The sequence below is a fragment of the Perna viridis genome, chromosome 5 (assembly GCF_037379345.1).
Source record: "Perna viridis isolate PV_CMFRI_1.1 ecotype Kerala chromosome 5, ASM3737934v1, whole genome shotgun sequence".
Taxonomy (NCBI): Eukaryota; Metazoa; Mollusca; class Bivalvia; order Mytilida; family Mytilidae; genus Perna; species Perna viridis.
The window spans coordinates 13,639,301-13,654,026 of NC_142449.1; the positions used below are offsets into that span (position 1 = coordinate 13,639,301).

Sequence of the window (14,726 nt, forward strand, 5' to 3'; positions counted from 1 at the left end):
ATGCAATCCCCTTTAGCTAGTTCTACCACATTCAATGCTGTATTCACACCCGTGTTTAATATGTTGTGAAACTGTATATATAAAGCGTTCAATTGTCTGTAAGCAGATGCGTTTCGGAAACGTTTCTGTTGAAATTCATTAAGTACAATTTAATGTGTTTATAAAAAACGTTATCGAAATGTATTAAATCGTTGAGTGGACAAGACATCCTAAACAATTCGTTTTAAATGGAAATGGGTTTGGTATAAAAAATCAAAGACTGAAGTCTCCAATGCCGCTAATCGTCAAATATTCTCTTTCACTGATTTGGGCTTACTTTCAACAACCGAAATGGCACGAAAGCGATATGCTCTAAAATCGGATGACTTCCGCTAAAATCTTGGTTCCATTGATATGATTGCGTACTCTTTCGTAACAATGATGAACTGAATATTTTAAATTACTCGGAACCAGATTAAACAAACTGGCATTGGCTAGTATACATATAGATATCGGGGTCCTGATAATATATATGACCCATATATAGTCAGTCGTAACGGGTCCCTGTGTTTGAATCGAAAACTGGGTAATATTACATAAATTCAATGCTAACTGATCATTTCATCTCTTAATGTAAACTTCCCGTTCTCATACAAGCAAAACATACATAGACATGTGTATATATTTTTTTAAAGAGGTACGTTGTAGCGATCTTTGGGTCGCTTATGATATTGACCAGGAAACCAGATTATGTAACTAGATTAAACAAGTGGCAGTGAATATAGATATCGGGGCCGTGCTAATGTACATGACCTATACAGTTTTGTAACGAGCCCCTGTGCCTGAACCGGAAACTGGGTAATGCTCAATGCTAACCGATCATTTCATGTAAACTTCCCGTTCTCATACAAACAAGAAACACGCATAGAACACACGTGTATGATATTTAAGAGGCTGTCTGTGAGACAGATTGGGTCTTTGACTCTTCCTCTAATTAATGCAAAATAACAGAAAACTCTGAAGATATTTAAAAGTACATTGATTTATCTTTCAATTATGATATAATATAACCGTATACCCTCTACGCCTATTAAAGTTCTAAAAATCTTTAGTCTTCTGCTGCACTATACATGTATCTGTGCATTCAATCATAAATGTTATTTTGTTATTGCACTTGTGGGCCCATGATTGAATGGAATAAAATACTTAGAACTTTTGCGGAATTCACCACTCTCTTTCAGATTTAATATAAGACCATTCTACTGCCAGTATAACATATAACTTGTAGTACGTGTATATAGAATTAACATTAATTGTTGATGTAAGAAGTGTATACCAGGCGCGGATCCACGGACTGGCGTACCGGGCGTACGCCCCCTCCCCAAATCGGTAAGAAAAAAAAAATCACCACAAGTTTCACCCGATAATATTTTTTGCCTTGCTTTGCACGGCATTTAATTGCCCCGTGCAGGTCCAGGTTTTAAAAGAATAGGCCTGCAGCAGCGCTAAGCTTGTCGTAAAAGGCGACTAAATAGTGCTCAGGACCTTAGCCGGGGGCTAGGGCGCTTTGCCCACAGAGCAACTGGGATGTGTGCCCCAGGTGGTGGAATGGGGTACCCCTGGCGTGTTGCATGCTGGGGTTGTCAGGCTATAATACGGAAAACCTGACCGCAAACCATAGTGGTGCACCGTGTTGGGAAAGATGCCACGTTCCTCGCACGTTAAAGAACCCTACTGTGGTATTCTCACGGAGTAGGAACCATAGGGCTCCGCCACAGGAGGCTAAATTGCCCGACCCTACCCACCTCTCCCTATTTCCAGTGGCAATCAAAATTTGTCGACCCCATTGTCCTTTTGTCCCATCCCTTTTTCATTTCATCATCATTTCATGTTCATGTTACCATCGATTTCATGTTCATCGTCTGAATATAGCTGAAATATTGCTGCTCGGACGTTAAACCCCAACAAACAAACAAACAAACACGGCATTTAATTCAATTTACGCCCCTTTAAACTCAAATCCTGTATCCGCCCCTGTATACATACATTTATATTAAATCAAGTCTAAATGCCCTTCAAATTCGAGAATCGATGCGAGACTGCGAATTTGTGATGCAGTCGTTTCTTATCGAGACTTGAAGTCCTTCTTTGTTCTGACATCTATTGCAACTCCGCTTATACTATTAATAAACCAACGTTCTAGAAGACGATCGCGACCACATAGCTTAGATTGTCGGGTTTAGTGTTCTTTACCCTTCTTTACTTTCTTGAGGCAGTAGACCTGGGGTACTTTCAAAATTTTTCCATAATTCAATTTTCTTTTAATTTGTACATGATATTACACTAACTGTGGTGTATCATCTGTCAATTTTCAAAGAAAATTCACCGTGCAGATTTTGAACAATGAAGACTAAAATATTGCTATTTTTAGAAATCTGAATCATTAGCCAAACTGAACCATACAAGGCATTTTTGGGTCATTTGACAATTTATTTAAATAAAAACTGAATATGAAGTCAAATTCACTTTAAAAGGATTGATATATAAGATTTTAAAATTTTTATTCCATCTATTTTGTAGAAGAGATACTAGGCTTTTTATTTACCATAATAACAAAAAAGGGGGATAATATTCAGCTATTTGCCTTTATAAAAACCTTTATTTTGCAAAACGTCCATAATTCAATTTCCGTACAAAACTGATATTATATGGATTATTCATATGCGAACCAATAAACAAATTTTCAGAAAAGTTCACCGATTAATAATTAATAATTATGGGTTAAAATAATGTTCATATTCAATAAGGTTACCAAATATCAAATTATGATGATTTATATTGATGAAAGAACTTATTGCCGGACACAGCTTGAGTGAACTACTGTTGCAAATTAATATCACACAGATATTCATACTTCTACACTAAGTGACAAATATATGCTAAGCATAGTCCAGTGATGAATATAGTCGTATGCTTGACAAAGCAATAAAATGAAAACAGAAAGCTTGAAATCTTTTAAGTAATTATAAAAATGTATATATTTTTTTACCCTAAAAGGTTAAGGAGTTATAAAAATGGCAAGGTTATTGGTTAGCCGTAATGTCTCATGACAGATTTTATTTTCATATATATCAATTTGAATATTTTTATCTAAAGGAATCTTGGTTTGCAATAGAAGGCATCATTTCAAACATTTACTAACCATTTAAGAGTGTATTCCTCAACGAAACACTTAATCAATACTTAAAAAAGAATAGAGTTACTGGGGGCTAACATCTTTGTTCTAGAAATTGAACCCTTTCTTAGATTATTTCCCTTTAACATCAATATCATTCTGAATATTATATTTGCATATTAGGGGTCATTCAAACGCTATAGTAACTAAAATCCTTTCAATTTGGATTACCTCCCTTACCCCAGGTGTACTACCTTAAGTAAATCCTGACCAGAGAACAAACGTTTAGCGGATCTGCAACGGTATACAGCCACTGGTGAAATACATAAAGGAGATTGCAGAGTTTGGATAGACATTTAAGACTTGTTAGATAAATATTCCATTCTTTCTTTGATACCAAATAATCTCATATGTTGTCCGGAATATTTACAAATAACTTCTTTTTATTAGTATTGTTAGGCAAATATTTTAAAATTCTTTAAAACGTTTATTTTAATTGTGAAAAAGGTGATTTTGAATTTTGCTGACTAGTAATTCGTTTGTATCATGTCAAGAACAAATATTTGAAAGACACTTTAAAAAAGAAAATATATGCCAATAAAAGTAAGTTCATGCATGATTTTGTGTATTGAGTGGAGAACATGAAACGTTGTTAACCAAGATTGAACGACTATTTGCTTTCATAATACACTAATTCACTTTCACAGCTGGTAATAAACGGTGTTTACAGATATTTTAACCCATAAGAAGTAAGTGTGAAGAAAATGATTTCTTCTTTAATATGTATAATGTAAAAGATATCATATATATCAAAGTGTTCTTCCCCAGTGTTCTTTTTGCAAGAAAACATGATGAATGATTCTAATACCGTTGATCGCAGACTATAGGATTTGTTAGACGACATATCCCGCTGTACAGTTGAAATAAGCGCAAGTCTGAATAAGAAGGTAACTAATAAACATTCAAAAGAATAAGATTATGTCAGCGTGACGCTTGTTTACAATTTAAGGAAATTGTTAAGTTTTTTTTGCTACTGAAATTAAAGATGAGATGATTCCAACAGAGAAAATTAACATAAATAGATAGATCTATTGTATGTAACATTGTAGTATACTCCCCATAAAATAAATAGGACTTTTTACGACACAACCATTACCTGTTTGTATTTACTTCTAGATAATCCAATAAATTTGATTACCAAACTATCTTTTCTCATTTATTTATTGAATAAATTTAAATGATAAGCATATTGAATGTTAGTATGCAGATATTAAGTATTTTGTAAGGACAGTATAATGGGATACGCTTCCGTGAATACACAAGGCAATTTAGAATTTGAATGCACGCCCTTAATTTTCAAAATAGAGTGAAGGTATATCAACAATATAAATGAAATATATGGGATAACGGATTTGAAATATTATTATTACTTTTAAATAGTAATCAAGGGAACCAAGGTTATATCGGTAATCAAAAGAATGTAATCCCGGGACAAAGACCAGACATGGAAAACAGACATACACAACAAAGAACATAGAGTAGCTAAAATCATACATACTAAGTAACAAAAGCAAATGAGCAACTCAGACTCTACTAAAAACTGGGAGCATGGACCAGGTGCACCGGTAGGTAAAGCGTCCTCTGCTTTTCTAGAAACACCTAAAAAGTACACCCCGTTGATCATATTCAACATACGTGAAATACTACAACTGGTACAACAACAAACAACTACAAAATCAATAATAAAAACAACAACAACAATAATGATAATGATATTATAAAATATTTTGTAATAAAAGTCCACTTTATATGATGGATAACTTTACTAAAGTCAGAAATTGTCGTCTGTATTTTACACGGTCCAACGAGTTCAATTATTTGGTACCACCGGTCAAAGGTCAACAAAAATTATTTTCTTTTATAATGGTATTACTGATGGAATTCATTACCAAATTTGAAAATATATGAAAAATATGATTTCAAAAACAATGTTAAGGAATATTTAGCAGAAAAAACTAGATCAAGTTTATTGTATTGTGTATTGATATATTTTATATAAACCTGCCTAAGTCATGAGATATTGTTTTACTGTTTATCTTGTTGAGTAAGATGTATGACATACTGGGACCCCATTGGAAATAAGACATGTGGCTTCAATGGGTTATCTTGATTGGATATCAACATCTTTGTATATGTATTTTAGTCATTACTACACTTACTTTAAACAGAGTTTCCGTATAATTATCATTGTGGTATTTAACATATATGATACAATAAGTCTTTTTTAAATTTATTTAAATTACTACAGCAGTTTGAGAGGAATTGTGCGTTCAACAATATAATATGTGCAACATTTAAGTTGGATTATCTCCCAGTGACGTCCCCTATTGTTGTTATATTCTAGTTTCGAGGATTTGATATATTGCATCTGCTCCAAAATAGTTAAGACAAAGGATACTACAGACGACAGACACTATGAAGTCAGCCCCATATCTTGACATACACTTACAGATCGATGGTAAAAGAAAACTGTTGACCAAGCTACATGACAAACGCGATCGATGACTTTTCCTTCCGTATTGTCAACTTTCCTTTCATCTGTGGCAACATCTCTTCAGCACCTGCTTAGGTAGCTTTCATATCACAATTCATACGTTATGCCAGAGCTTGCCGTAGCTTTGCAGACTTTCTGTATCGCACTAGACTCCTTACAATAAGGCTTCTGGAACAGGATTATGTTGCTACAAGATTGAAGTCATCACTACAGAAGATTTATTGTCGTCATTATGAACTCGTGGATCGTAATCATAGTTGTTCTTTCCTCTTTTGTCTACCCTGGACTTAACGTTTTATTAGCAACTCGGCGGGTATTTCTAGAAAAGCAGAGGACGCTTACCCTATTGGTGCAACTTGTCAACGCTCCATTTTTTGAGTGGAGTCCGAGTTGGTCATTTCCTTTTTGTTACATTGTATGTATTATTTTGGTTATTTTATGTTCTTTGTTTTGTATGACTGTTTTCCATGTCTGGTCTCCGTCCCTTGATTACATTCTTTTGATTTCCACTAGAATCTTGGTTTATTTGATTACTCTTTCACGCACATCGACATATAATGCTAATTATTTCTGCTAAATTGCATCAAAATTAATTAGGCGGCTTAGCGGATGGACGGACGGACAGACAGACGGACAGGGTGATTCATATATACCCAAAAATTTGTTTGCGGGATATAATAATAATAATAATAATAATAATAATAATAATACATGTAATAATAATGATAATATAGTTCAATTTATTAAAACAATCTTTAAACCATTAATTGCACAACCACTCAAATTCATCCGTTGAAGTTCCATTCAAAAACGTACCAAAACTGAATTTCGATTACTAAATGCAAAAATAAATATTCACCACATTTTAAGAGTTTTTCCCATGTCAACAATCCTTTTTTCTGCGTAGTAACATTACAGCTGCTGTAGCGTCTGGCGTTTCCGTCTCTAAACTCCTATGCTTTTCTAGAAATTGCAATTATGATACGGACTCTGCGCGGTTTACGCAAACCTAAAAGGAAATGTTGCCGACAGATCAAAGTCGTTTTCGAAAGTTTTAGTACGGTTATCACACTATGACCTAACTGTTCGCTGCAAATATGACAAACGACATCCATGTGTCATAAAGAGTTTGCTTCTTCACAGCAACTAACTTTCAACGATTAGAACAGCTAAGCTACCAGGAGAATCTGAGTTCTTTTCCGGTTTTCTGTTGGATTCATAATGTCTATTATCTGTGGTCCTGGTCAAAGGCTTTCCTCTCCGCCGTTCGCACTCAGGTGTAACCACTTCTTTATATCACTCATTTTAATAGTTTGGGGCTGTATTCTGCTTTGTTTTGTTGGATTTGTTCTTGTTTGTCTTATTCTTGTTGTTATTTAAATGTTACATATGTAGACAGGACATCAATAACATTTGGACTGAATTATCAGTAACACTAACAACAATCAAAGCGGGGTAACTTCAATTTTTCCAAGAAAAGTATATACTATTACAGAAATCACATAAAAACCCTAAAACAAAAACACCAAACCAAAAAAAAAAAGTTAAAACGTAAATCAAATGCAAACTATGATAAGTTCCTTCTTTTTCTAAAGCACCCTCGTAATTGCTAATGATATCCTATGAAGAACATTTTGCATTGTATGAAATGTCCTTGTGGCGTAACGAGTATCAGAAGTAAGTAAAAGTTTTGAGGTATGAATACTTCGTGTGCAGGAAACGATAGAATAACACCGAAGCTGATAAGACAATTGAAGATAAGAATGTCAGGTGTATACCCGTTTGACATGAAATGTGCTTTTATGTCGATTTCTAAAGAAGTTTTTTTAGATATGAGATGTACTTGAGAACACATTGTAGTTTTTTCTTCATTTAAACCAAGACGTATAACAAGACAAAAGTAACATGGTTAAATGTAAAAGTAATTTTATAGGACTGAAAAAAGTATGATAAAAAAATCGTTCTTTGTTTTAGATATGAGTTTTTAGAATTTGTTTTCCAGTTTGCATAATCCATTAAGAATTTATTACATTTCTCCAGAAACAATAACAATGAAAAAATGACCAATGTTTTGGTTGACTAAAATTCATTTTTGGAATTATGTTTTGCTAATTGCTGTGTATTTCAAATTAGTCAAACACTAATATTAGTCCGTTGTCCTATACTGATATAGCGCAATTCTTAAGAAGACATAAAACACAAAAAAATAATTAAAATAATCAGTTTTTGAAATACATGCAGTTTATTTCTCTCAATTTGATGTTTTCATTTCCATTATCATTTCGTACATCATTGTACAACATCAGAATCTGTTTAGTGTGACAACATGAGCAATTCCGTGTAGGAATTGTGAAAAACCTCTGGGTGCATGTTGAGGATTGTAGTATACATGGTATCTCCCTAAACAGTAGGCTAACCATCTGTCACACTCACATAATTTCTGTTTGCAGTACACTTTAAAATCTGAAAAAAGACGTTACTCTCTTAAAATACAATTCATTAAGAGATACTGCTCTCTTATCAAAAAATCGGAAAGCAAGTGATTTTTTTATCTTAATTTGTTAATTTGCTTTTTTTATGTAGCCAAAATCTATTTTTCTGTTCTTATTGTTAGACTTGTGATTTACTATTATTAATGCCCCGTGCAGGTCTGGGGGTCAAAAGAATAGACCCGCAGGAGGGTTTAGCTTGTCGCAGAAGGCGATTAAATAGCGCTCACAACCTAGACCATGGACTATGACACTCTGCCCACAGCGCAACTGGGTTGTGTGCCCCAGGTAGTTGAACGGGGTAACCTTAGCATTCTACATGCTGGGGTCGTCAGGCCATAATACGGAAAACCTGACCGTAAACCATAGTGGTGCAATGTGTTGAGAAAAATGTCACGTTCCTCGCACGTTAAAGAACCCTGCTTTGGTATTTGATAGGAGTAGGAACCTCGGTGCTCCGCCGCAGTATGCTAAAGTGCCCGACCCTACCCACCTCTTCCTATTTCAAGTGGCAACAAAAATTCCTCGACCCTATTATCCTTGTGTTCCATCCCCCTTTTTTTTTCATTTCATTATTTCATGTTAATCTTATCATCCATTTCATTTTCATAGGCCGGATATAGCTGAAATATTGCTGCTTGGGCGTTACACACCAATCAATCAATCAATTAATCATGTATTATAAATACCGGAACAGGAACACGATGGCAGCACACACAATCAATCAACAACGAAACATACCTACAACTCGTTCATTTTGTTTCCATTTTGTAGGATTGTCTTCCTGTTGAGCATTATTGCTTTTCTGCTTTTTCCCATTGCTTTGCCATGGATCATCACCTGAAACCAAATAGTTACAATGATATTGGTAACCATAAAATGTAGGTTTCAATATAGTTTTCTTAGTTTTGCTCCTATTTTTTGTATCGAGTTTCATAGTTTTGTTTTTGTTTTGTTTTTGTTTGTTTGTTTGTTTCGTTTTGTTTGTTGTTGTACATGTACGTGTTCTGAAACTGACATCTAACTTCCCTTTTACTGCTTTCAAGACTTCTAACAATAGGTTTCTGGAACAGGGTTATGCTGCTACATGATTGAAGTCATCATTACAGAGGTTCTGTGGTCGCCATCATGAACTCGTGGATCGTTATGGTGTATCTATCTGCTGTACGTGAACCAATTTGTTCAGCGTGTCAAATTTTTCATGTCCTCTTTTGTCTACCCGACTTGACTTTTCATTAGTAACTCTGAGGGTTTTAATTGAATATTAGAGGACGCTTACCCTATCGCTGTACCTGGTCCGTGCCCCAAGTTTTTAGTGTAGTCCGAGTTGCTCATTTACTTTTATTGCTTTATACGTATTATATTTGTTATTTTATGTTCTTTATAGTGGATGTCTTTTTTTCCATGTCTGGTCTGTGTGAACAATGATATTATATCATAAACAATCCTACGTCCAAAATAATCTGATTTACAAAATCTATTAGACCTGCAAGTAATTCATCTTCATAAAACATTAGAAAACCATAGTTAGAAATCGGAATTTATAATATAACTGATTCGATTATGAAACAATATGTGCAAAATTCTACTTGAACGATAGATTTGGAGACAATTTGTTTGTTAGCCTAGATACTTGTAGTAAAGCATTCAATTTTGTATTTTGTTTTCTTTTAAAAACTAAAATAATGAAATTACTATGGTGCTCAAAGTATTATTTTTTTTTTTTGTTTTATTATTTTTTTATTAACATTTTTTATGATATGTACTTAAGGGTAACAGTTACATTTACAACGATCTAAATATCATTTTAGTCGTTTAGAAGTATCCCTGTAATATTTATAATACAATGGGCTTCACAGCTTGAAAAAAGAGAATTGAATTCCCACATGTAGTAATTTGGTTGCGTTGTACATTTTTCTTTTCCGCTTTAAGAAAGTTTCAAAGTTGTTCTTGTGAATATATTGTGTATCAATTTGAATGAAAATGAAAAACATACAAAAATTATCACTGACTTACCACAAACTATATTATTGTTGATTACTTTCCACTTATAGTGACTGAAATACGTATGGCACCGACGATTCTGGGCTTGGCCGAAACAACGGTCATGTTGTTGGCAGCACATATGAAAGAAAAAATGTAAAACAAATTCTTAACGTCCGCATATGCAATAGGGAATAATTGAATTTACATGTATGTCATAAATTTCCTGTTACAGATGGCCGAGATGACACCAGCAATAAAGGTAAGTCTGAGCATATTTCATTTCACCTAATTTTTGTTTGTTTCCAGAAAAAAATATTTTGTTGACATGTTTTTTGTCTGAACTTGTTTTGTGTATTCAAATCAAATTTGTGCTACCCTTCTTGGCCTTGGCTAACATTTGTAATGCTGACTATTTGTGCTACCCTTCTTTGCCTTGGCTAACATTTGTAATGCTGACTATTTGTGCTACCCTTCTTTGCCTTGGCTAACATTTGTAATGCTGACTATTTGTGCTACCCTTCTTTGCCTTGGCTAACATTTGTAATGATGACTATTTGTGTTAGTTGGTACATAGGTAAATATACTCCGTTACCGTCCAAAATTGTTATCCCTTTATTTCACATGGTAGAACCTCTCTGTGATGGGTTTGGCTTCCGATTTCGATAATTTTAGTATTGAGTACTTCTTGTTTACAATTTATTTTTTGGATGTAGATTTTCCAATATATTTGATTCTAATGCTGTTGATAAAAGGTCGCTCCTTGAAATATGTGTACAGCATATTGAAATTTGCAATACACATGATTGGGTGATTTGTATCTATCTATAATTTAACTTTCATTTATCTTCATTAGTATTCAACGTCTTTATCTTCCAATTCCGTTGAATGATACCTATTCGTATTTTTAGTGTTTGAGTTCTTGTTTATGTTATTTGTTTCGTATTTATGTCTGTATTTTGTTAATTTTTCGTTTTCTTGGTTGTATGAAAAACACATGCAGGAAGAAAAATGTTTACATTCAAATATAAAAAGAAACAGATCAGCTTAAATTAAAAGTGGTTAAACACTCTTACTTTGTTGTTTTATTGATATCAGTTATAAGTCGATTTATAAGGAAAAAAGTATAGAGTGTAAGAATGTAAATACCAATCAATGCTGTCGACAACATTTCCTGCGCCTCCTAGTCCACAGAAATGGCCGTATCTGTCGAAATCTAAACCACGTCTACCGGTAGTAAAGGCAATCATTTTACCCAAATCAAAAATACTTCTCTTTACCTTTCTACTCCAGACACCTTTTAAAAAATACGCAGAAATTAGAAACAGACTAACTGATTTGTTAATAATTACTCAATCTCTCTTTCGGAACCTTGTGCGTTTTAAAGTTTTTTAATAATTAGTAAAATTCTGCTTACTGTTAGTTGTCATTTTATGGGTGAGTGACAATAATTAAATAAACCTCCATGAAAGATTGCTTGTTACAACATGTTTGTCTTATATTTATACATATTTAATGAGCGCATGAGCCAATACCAATATTCTTTCATAGTGTTTACAGAAACATTGAAAATGTAGTACACATTTTGCTTCTTTTTATGTAATATCCTAGTCATTTCGACATCTATCAAGCAATAAAAATAAAGTATCAAAGAAAATACAAGATTAGGATGAGATAAAAAAAAAAAATAAAATAACAAATTTAGTTCAAACGGAGGCTTAAATAGCAAATAATTAAATACCGAGCCGACTAACCTGGGACCGTGTAAATTAAGTTATCTAATGATTGTCTTAAATAAAGCGTTAAAACAAAATCAACGGGAAAGTTGGAGAAACATATCTAAGAGTTACTGTTCAGATAATTTCAGGCTACATTTCAGAGTTGATATGGATTATGAAAATGTCATAGTTTAATGTCTTTATAAATACTGAACCAATCAAAATCGTTTGTAAACATTTTATATATATATATATATATATGTATGTATACATGTTATCAAGATGAATATGTTTGTGTATCATACTGTTTAACAAAGTTTTTGATAATTCATTTTCTAGGATCAATAGCAATCGTTCCGATGTAACTAATCACAATTTATCTTAAAATGGTCTTTTGACGAGACCTGAACTTATCATTACTCGAGAACACTGTCACATGTATACCACAAAATCTAGAGCATTTTCTATTTTCATAAAAAATAGGGAAAAACATAAGAGACAGAAATATGTTAATATCCAATTATTAACACACGGGTGGGGATGACGTTTCAACCACATATCACAATATGATAAAAAAAAGATTGCATAAAAATAATGAAAAGTATAGATACATGTATATTGCTATGAGTCCTGATTTTGTTTTTATCTATTCGTTTGAAGGTTTTGCAATCAATGGTTTAAATGCTGTTATCAATAAGTTACAGTAGAGATCGGAATAAGTAGAGTTATTCAATCGAATAAATTTTGCTATTCAACAATTGACATGTGTCTATTTACCTGGAACAATTTTGATAACTTCAGGATACTTTGTTTGCCTTGGGTAAAATAAGTACAAGTGTATGTTTTGGAAGTCATTCGTGACCGGTCAAAATTTCTTGATTCTTGGAACTGGTGCAGATGCATTGGACAATCACCTTTTACCAGTGTTTACTGGAATGCGATTTAATGATTTTTTTTCATGAGTGGCAAGGATAGGAGATGAAAGTTCTTAAACAGTACATGTAAAAAAATCATTTGATCGATAGGTAACAACGTAATCATCTGACGAAAAGTAAAATACAATTTTTTTGCCATGCACTTTTGATATAAACAAACCCCCTTAGATTGAAATAGAATCACTGAAAATTAGATGTCATGCAATTTAAAGTGACATTTAAGAAGGTAGACCTAGGGTAAGGGACTTAACTCTTGAAATCAGTTATATGTTTGTTTCATATTCAATTTCACCAAAGCCTATCAAACTTTCATTTGAAATATAATAAAACGAATAAAAGTTACTTTAATGCTTACATAAGATTAATTTAAAATGCTGAATACAAACGTTTCAATGATTTGTAAGAGTTGTGTCTCTTAGACCTTAGATCATTTATTGAAGACCCATGGGTAGCCTTGAGCTGACGTTCTTGTTACCCCGATGGGTTTTTTGTCTCTTTGACATATTCACCAGTTTTATTCATGTAATTGAAATACAAAAAGAATATTTTATATTATACCCAACTCAGTATAGTTGATCTAATTTGTAGCTTTATTATGGCTTAGATGCAACAATTCAATAATTGCAACCTGAACAAACGTGTGGCGCATCATTGATATTTATGGTAATGTAAGAAAACTCATTGAATTTGTCAAATGAAGTTCCCACATCATTTTGAACTGTGATACATTTGAAAACAGTAAATTATTTACCAGAGTCTCCGGTGGTGTAGTATCTCTTTTGCCAGATTTATTTTGGACTTGACTTGGTTATGAATCGGATTATTGTACGGTAATTTTGTTGTTACCCTTATCGTACGATACAAGTTAGTAAACAGATGATATATGCGTGTCGTACGTACCCCCATTACATAAAACTGCCGAGAAGAGCACCAAGAATGGTATCCACTTCATTGAATAGTTATTCCAGATACACATACTCATTTCTTTGGATAAGCACAGATATGAGTATTATTTACATTGGCATTTACGAATCATTTTACCATGTTCCCTCTCACACCAAAATAGCTGTTGGGTACCAATGGCATAATCGATCATCATTGGATGTCAATACATTCATGTAATGATGTTTTATACAACCTGGTGGTTTCGTAAGACTTTATGTCGGGTATTGTCCTAGAAACTGTTTACTAAGTGTAACTTTTTGTAAGAATCAGGCAAAGTGGGAAAATCAGAAACATGCATATCAAACAACTTCTGATTTGACAATATAATTTCACTCAAGGATGCTTTCTCTATTTGATCTCTACTCCATAGGATTATTTCAGAAATCTTTTTCATAGAAAGATTGAAATGAGGTTTTCGGCAGAGTTATCTGACCTTGAAGTATTCATTTTTTAACTGATTCTGATGATGTAATTAATCAATAATTCAAAACGGTGTTTTTTTTTCAAACCGTGTTTTACCCACTGCCTAATTCTTACAGGGACAGATACTTATTCGTATCTACCAGTGAACGGCATTAATGTTATAACGTTTGAATCAAACAAAAATTAAATCTTATTTGGAAATTATGGGAAGTATAAAAGTGGTAAAACAACCATCATGTTTTTGGTAGTCTTAAACAAACACATTATTTGTACAACAATGACTTATGCTAGGTAGGTTATTTGAAAAGAAAATAAATAAATAGCATGTAACAATGACAAAAGCACACCGTTAACAACGTAAGTATATATGCAATATCACATGCCTAGTTTTTTTTACGTCGAAAAACACATGAAACAGCTTAAATAAATAATTTTGATCTGTCAAAAACCGAATGAGTGTTTACAATGATGTACAATACTAGCAGGTTATACAAAGACACGAGTTACTGTACTAAATATATTATA

General features: G+C 33.1%; 1 protein-coding gene across 1 annotated transcript; it reads right to left on the minus strand.

Annotated features, from left to right (window-relative positions):
- Positions 1 to 7,985: 7,985 nt before the first annotated feature.
- On the minus strand, positions 7,986 to 13,929 carry LOC148616118 (basic phospholipase A2 caudoxin-like). Its single transcript, XM_088581718.1, has 5 exons — positions 13,875 to 13,929; positions 11,330 to 11,477; positions 10,214 to 10,320; positions 8,939 to 9,037; positions 7,986 to 8,171 (listed from the first exon to the last, which is right to left on the minus strand). The coding sequence occupies exons 1-5, from the start codon at positions 13,927 to 13,929 to the stop codon at positions 8,011 to 8,013; spliced, it is 570 nt and encodes a 189-aa protein (XP_088437844.1). The 3' UTR covers positions 7,986 to 8,010.
- Between the last annotated feature and the right edge of the window lie 797 nt (positions 13,930 to 14,726).

Coding starts and splice junctions, on each gene's coding strand:
- LOC148616118 (XM_088581718.1), bottom strand. CDS start 13,929: ATGATCGATTATGCCATTGGTACCCAACAGCTATTTTGGTGTGAGAGG. Junction 9,038..10,213: donor CAACAATAATATAGTTTGTG/GTAAGTCAGTGA, acceptor ATTTGGTTTCAG/GTGATGATCCATGGCAAAGC. Junction 8,172..8,938: donor ACAAAATGAACGAGTTGTAG/GTATGTTTCGTT, acceptor GTCTTTTTTCAG/ATTTTAAAGTGTACTGCAAA.